We start from the raw sequence: 6,398 nt of genomic DNA, 5'->3' as shown, positions 1-6,398 counted from the left end.
TTAATGCCACCCACTACAGTTTGCTGCGTGTCTGTAAAGAAAGAAAGCGCTACATTTCAAACAGTTTGATAAAAACGAAGTTGTGATTCCCCCCCCCCCCCGCCACCATCCAAGTTCATGGATCCTGTGAATTCTATACATGGACTGTTTGTGGACCCCAGGTTAAAAACCCTTACCTTAATCTACTGGTGCAAAACTGCCTGAGGTGACTGCAAAGATACATAGAGGTTTTTGTTTTTCAATGTGGAGAAGCAAAACACGAAAACGGGGATCATTAACATCCAAAACGTATGCCAACAATTCCTATACATTTTGTAAAGCGGGCTAAGAGCCCGGGACCCCTAGTAGCTGGGGGAAAGGTTGTCCCGAACTTTCTCAGCTCTGGCCTAGGCTTACCGGACCCACCTAATGCAGGCCCCGCCGCCCTCTCCTGCTTCCTCCATCATCACCATCCCTTCCCGTCCAGCGGCCCAGCCAGGTGGAAACCACTTCAAGAGGTCGAGATACGGCCGAGATGGGTGCCGCAGGCCCAACCCGGCGGAGGGCAGCCCTCGCAGCCCTCCCCGCCAGCCCAGGGGCCAGCCCAGGACGGGAAGTCCCTTGCACTCGGACGTGACGTCTCCCCGGCCCGCCTTCAGCGAAACCCGCCCACCCTGCTCACTCGGCCTGCGGAAGGGTTACCACTCGGGCATTTACCACGGGCCGTGCGCCACGCCCACAAGGCACAAGGCGCGGTGCCCTTAGCACACTTGACGGGCTCCCGAGGAACCCACTTACGGAAGTGGTGCTAAGCGAATTCCGTTGCGCTCGGACCAGCGCGCTCGGCCAGGTTCCCACCGGAGCCCGCGCGGGCGTGCCGGGGGAGGGAGGCCGCGGGGAGCCGCCAGGGGCCTACGGCGTGCACACGCCTAAGCTCCGCCCTTGGCGACGTCTTCTAAATACGTGCTTCCGCCCATCTCCTCCTCTCTCCTTTCCGCCGCCATCCTGGTTGCGTGTCGTTGACTGTGATCGCCATGGTAAGTTCATCCGTTACCATCGGCTCGGGCCCGGGTTGCCGAGAGCCGAGATCTCCAGAGCTCGCCGGTGCCGCCCGCTGCGTCGAGGTGCGCGGGCCTCCTTGAGGCTCCCTGCAGAGCGGCTCGAGTTTGGCCTCCGCTCCACTTCCCGGAAAGCTCGCAGGCTCGAGTCGAGGCGGGCTGCGCTGGCGATGCGAGGTCCGGACGGTGGTGCTTTGTGCGCCCGGCCGCCGCCCAGGCTAGCACGGGTTTCCACTGCCCTTTGCCCCCCCCTTTTTAAGATTTTATTTATTCACAAGAGACACACAGAGAGAGATAGAGGCGGAGACAGGCAGAGGGAGAAGCAGGCCCCATGCAGGGAGCCTGATGTGGGACTCGATCCCGGGTCTCCAGGATCACGCCCTGAGCTGAGGGCGGCGCTAAACCGCTGAGCCACCCAGGGATCCCACCTTTGCCCCTTTGTAACGAACTGTGATTCTGGGGCAGGAAGAGAAGTCGGGGGCTTCACTCCAAAAATCGTGGCCTGACAGTGGGGTGCGCACCACACGTACCAGGCATCGAGAAGGGAACGAGGTCTGGTTTTCGCAAATTGTTTTAAGTTGGCGGCCAGGAGCATACCAGGTTATGAGCTTACAGGACTTTCTGGCCTTTGTTCAGCGACTTTTGCATCTTCCCGTGGAAGTACCTGGAGGGAGGGGTGCTGTAGTGTGCATCTGGGTGCCATTCGGACGTTCTTGGTAAATGCCAGCTGCGGACAGTTAATGGTCGTTGGTTTTACCTGTGATCGTTTTCAGAGAAATTAAAATTGCTGGATGCTTCTAGGTATGGAGAGGATGAGTGGTGCTTTCTTAGGTGACAGAACGTTTACAAGTCCCATCGTGAGCTGGGTGACAGGAGTGTAATCTTTACCTTCTTTATAATGGGCCCCTATTATTATGCAAGGTGCAGGATGGATATTGGACCACATAGGCCAGACTTGAGACTACCACTCCTGCCATTTCCGGATTGCCCTGCAAACTGAGGAGGGAGAGCGTTGGGGTTGGACTTGGATGACCCAAGTTCTTAAATCCAAAAAGAAATGAAATGAGAAATTGGGAAATGATATTTTAAGTACAGAATTAATAGCAAAATGGTTAGTGGGGGGGGCACTTGGGTGGCTCGGTTGGTTAAGCAGCCCACTCTAGATTTCAGCTGAGGTCATGATCTCAGGGTTCTGGGATCTAGCCCTGCATCTGGCTCCACCCTCAGCAAGCTATCTTCTCTGCTGGTGGACTCTCCTCCTGCACCACCCCACCATACACGCACACTCAGGCAGGCGATCTCTGTGTCTCTAAAACACAACTTAGATCTTTTCAAAAGATTGTCAGTGAGTTAGAATAGATTTATTGAATGTCGAGGACTTTGTGGAAATCTTAATTACTCTTGGAGTGATCCTTGACTATTCCTGTTTCACATAGTGCGTTGAAATTGACTTGGAAGTGCTGGATTGCTCTGGTTGACAAAAAGTGGTATTCTTTTGTGAAAACCAAGTTCCCCAGCCATTCCCAATGGTCTTCTGGGTCAAGGGTGACAGCAGGAAGACTGAAAGGTACCCTAGCCCTGGAATATGGATGACCTGGGTTTGAATCCCAGCTCTGCATTAATCTGATTTGGGGTAGGTTACTTACTTTCCTGACTCTTGGTGACTTTTTATTTGAACAGTGGAGGATTATGCCTTTAGAAGTTTCGAGGAACAGAGCCAAGGGCGTGATGGGTTTAGCGTTGAAAAGGTGGTTTTTTTTGGTATGGACGAAGCTTTCAAATGTTTGTGGATTGAGGGCATTCTTGACTGAATCATTTGAGTAAGCTCTGCTCTCTAAATTGATTACGTTTCCTTCCCAGTCTTCTCACAAGACTTTCAGAATCAAGCGATTCCTGGCCAAGAAACAAAAGCAGAATCGTCCTATTCCCCAGTGGATTCGGATGAAAACTGGTAATAAAATCAGGTAAGGACCCCCACGACCACCTGCTTCTTCTGTGGTGTTTTTTTTTTGTTTTTTGTTTTTTTTTTTTGACGTGCTTCCTCAGTGTTTCTGGAAAGCAACCTACACTACAGCTAGGATTAGGGGCAGACACTCTAACATTTGTTAATTTCCTGTTGTCTTCAGTCTCTTGGGGGACCAGGTAGACCTTGAGACAGGTCTCAAAGGAAGAAAAATAAGCATCAAAAATCGGTGATAACTTGCTCGAGGGCTCACAACCAGTGACAGCCCTTGCATGTTAAACAGCTTTCAGAACTTGGGTTTGTTTGAAATGAAATATTAGATTTTGTGGCTTTCCCAAGTAAGTAAGTCCCGAAGACAACAAAGGAGGAGAAAGCAAATACTGTTACCAAAATTTCTGGTTGAAAAGCCTTTTTAAGCTGATACTAGAGTGGGCCAGATCTAAGTGATACTAGTTTGCTGATGTGAAGACAAAGATGTGAATTGAGGGCCTGTTAATTCTTTTAGCCAGTGCAAAAGACATGTGAAAATCACCACACCCTGTAGCCCTATAGGCCAGTTAGTTGCTACCTTTAGTTTATTGTGTACTGAACACTGGCATTTATTAATAGGTGTGGGAGATGTCTCTGTATTAGAAATGCATCTAGGTTTTAAAACCTATGGTGTTGCCACCATTCAATACTAAGGAAAAGTATTGAGTCACTTGGAGAAGTGGTTCCTTTGGTAGCTTAGCCCTTCTACAAGCTTGATTGATTTCTGTTGAGAGAGCATCAGACCATCCATAGTAAAGCCCCTTTTTAAATGTATTGACTGAACATCGGTTTCTCTGTCATATCTCCATCTGGTGGCGGGACCCGTCATTACAGGTTATTGTGCAGAATGAAAGAAATACTACCTCCTGTCTTGAAACCTTTTTTTTTTTTTTTAAGATTTTATTTATTTATTCATGACAGACAGGGAGAGAAGCAGGCTCCATGCAGGGAGCCTGACGCGGGACTCGATCCCGGGTCTCCAGGATCACGAAGGCAGCGCCAAACCGCTGAGCCTCTGGGGCTGCTGTGCCTTGCAACTTTTAAAGTGTATTGAAAGCAGGTTGCAATTACAGTGCTTCATTTTGTGGAAGTACTGACATTACCCTGCTGAAAGAAAATGTTTGTCAATCATTTTTGATTTTGCCTTTATGAGGGTAAAATCATGACAGATTGATATGGACAATTCTGGCATGGCCTGAGCTCTGCAAATCACTTGTTTTGATATTGAAATGATTGGGAGTGTTCATCTGTTGTAAAATTAATACGGGAGCTTTTGTGTGTGTATGATCCATGATGTAGAAATGCTGCTTTTGATGAAGCTTGGAAGGGATGATTTCAAAATAAATGTGTGTGGGTCTACCCAGGTATGTTGAATGAAAAGTAGGCAGGTATACTCTTGGAAGGGGAGAGAGCTTCCCCACTAGTCCAGTCTCAAGAACCAGTGTGTTTTCCTAGCTTGGAATCATTTTGAGAGGTTAAAATTTTGATTTGACTAGTTCTTAAACACATTAGGAAGTCACTTTTTAGTTTCCAAAGAGAGCTCCAAACCTGTTCAAGGAAGGAAAAAATGAGACCCTTTGCCTTTCAAGGATTTTATGGTACTTAAAAGACAAAGTTTGTGATTGAGGGCAGACAAATTGAGGTGAGATTGTCTTTGTAACCTGCAGTTTCTTTCTGTGCAGGTACAACTCCAAGAGGAGACACTGGAGAAGAACCAAGCTGGGTCTGTGAGGAAGCATCGCACATCATGAAATAGCAAACATAATTGGTACACATATTTAAGCCACATGGAGATCACATGTTCCTATCCTATCAATATGGAAACATCCTTCCTACCTGGCCAATAGACATGTCTTATCAAGGGAATGATTTTCTGTTACCATGCCTCTATACCAGTAGGTTGGTTCAGTAATAAATGTGAGACCTTTCAGCTGAGCTGCTGTTGTGTCCTGATTTGTGAAGTACTGAATTCCCCCTCCTGTCAGATCTCACATAGCACCGTCTGATAGAACTTTCTGCAGTGATAGAAATGGCCCTTGACAATGAAGTATCTAAAGTGTGGCTAGGGGATGCCTGTGTGGCTCTGTCTGCTAAGCGTCTGCCTTTGGCTCAGGTCTTGACGGGGAGTCAGCATGTCTCCCTCTCTCTGCTCCTCCCCCTGCTCATGTGCTTTCTCTCAAATAAAATCTTTTTTTAAAAAAAAATAGTGTGGCTAGTTTGAATAAAGAACCAATTTTCAAATTTTTAATTATTATAAAGCTCTGTGTGGCTGATGGCTCTTATACCTTATGATAATGGAAAGTGAATATATGTGTCATCCTCATACCTGTAAGCACACTTTTTAAGTAGCACGTTGGGGATCCCTGGGTGGCGCAGCGGTTTGGCGCCTGCCTTTGGCTCAGGGCGCGATCCTGGAGACCCGGGATCGAATCCCATATCGGGCTCCCGGTGCATGGAGCCTGCTTCTCCCTCTGCCTGTGTCTCTGCCTTTCTCTCTCTCTGTATGACTATCGTAAAAAATAAATAAATAAATAAATTAAGTAGCACGTTGTTAAATAGCATCTTTATCTGCTATTCCATAATGCCAGTTTTCAAGTAGGAATCCTCTGAACCAGTGGTTATCAAATTGCCTGATTTTGTGCAGCCTGTGAGCTAAATTTCTGCATTATTGTTGAAAGAAAAAAAAGACTTTTGACAATAAATTTAGATTTACAGGGTGATAATGTGCCAGGCACTGTTCTAGGTACTTGGGATTAGTTGGTGGATAGATAAATGATAAATATCTATTAGGCTAGTAATAGGCCAATTCAGAAGCTAGAGCAAATGTCTGGAAAAGGGAAGGAAAAGTTCCCTATAATTAATTACCTGTGGAATGAAGGTGAATCCAGTTTGGTGGCAACCCTATATCTAGTTTGTAAGGACCCTCTGCTGGATGTAGCAGAGGAAGCAAGTAGTGGTATGGTATGGGGGACGCTAACCTAAAACCCCACTAGGAGGCTCTGATGACTATAGTTTGACTAAGGACCACTGTTTGCCGGAAATTGGAAGAGTGGGCTATAGAATGCCAACTAACCAACCTAGGAACCTGGGAGCTGCTGCTGTGTGGATAGCACTAAGTGTTACCCTGCTGAAAGTGCTCTCTAGGGCCCAAGTAGAGGGACCTGATCTAATTGGCAGTTGTGATGTTTTGGAGCATTAAAAATAGCCTCACTATTCAGAATAGGTTGGGACAAGGCAAAGGTGGCACTGGTGGCAGAGTGAGCTGCTCTCCCAACCCTAAATGAGTAGTGTTAGAAATGAAAAGGGAAAATGATGTGGACAGGAGGGTTGGTTATACATACCGGTTACTTGGGAGCTGGGGAATTGGG

General features: G+C 47.4%; 1 protein-coding gene and 1 non-coding gene across 2 annotated transcripts; both read left to right on the top strand.

Moving 5' to 3' along the window:
- Positions 1–874: 874 nt before the first annotated feature.
- Positions 875–4,965, top strand: RPL39 (ribosomal protein L39). The gene is made up of 3 exons (XM_055337860.1): positions 875–1,016; positions 2,898–3,001; positions 4,713–4,965. The coding sequence occupies exons 1-3, from the start codon at positions 1,014–1,016 to the stop codon at positions 4,759–4,761; spliced, it is 156 nt and encodes a 51-aa protein (XP_055193835.1). The 5' UTR covers positions 875–1,013; the 3' UTR covers positions 4,762–4,965.
- Positions 4,084–4,215, top strand: LOC129518987 (small nucleolar RNA SNORA69). The gene has a single exon (XR_008666308.1). It is a non-coding gene; the product is annotated as a small nucleolar RNA SNORA69 (small nucleolar RNA).
- Positions 4,966–6,398: the final 1,433 nt, after the last annotated feature.

This window comes from Nyctereutes procyonoides, unplaced genomic scaffold (genome assembly GCF_905146905.1).
Source record: "Nyctereutes procyonoides isolate TBG_1078 unplaced genomic scaffold, NYPRO_anot_genome, whole genome shotgun sequence".
NCBI classification, from domain to species: domain Eukaryota; kingdom Metazoa; phylum Chordata; class Mammalia; order Carnivora; family Canidae; genus Nyctereutes; species Nyctereutes procyonoides.
Note: the sequence above shows the minus strand (reverse complement) of the source record. Positions and strands in the feature narration are given on the sequence as shown.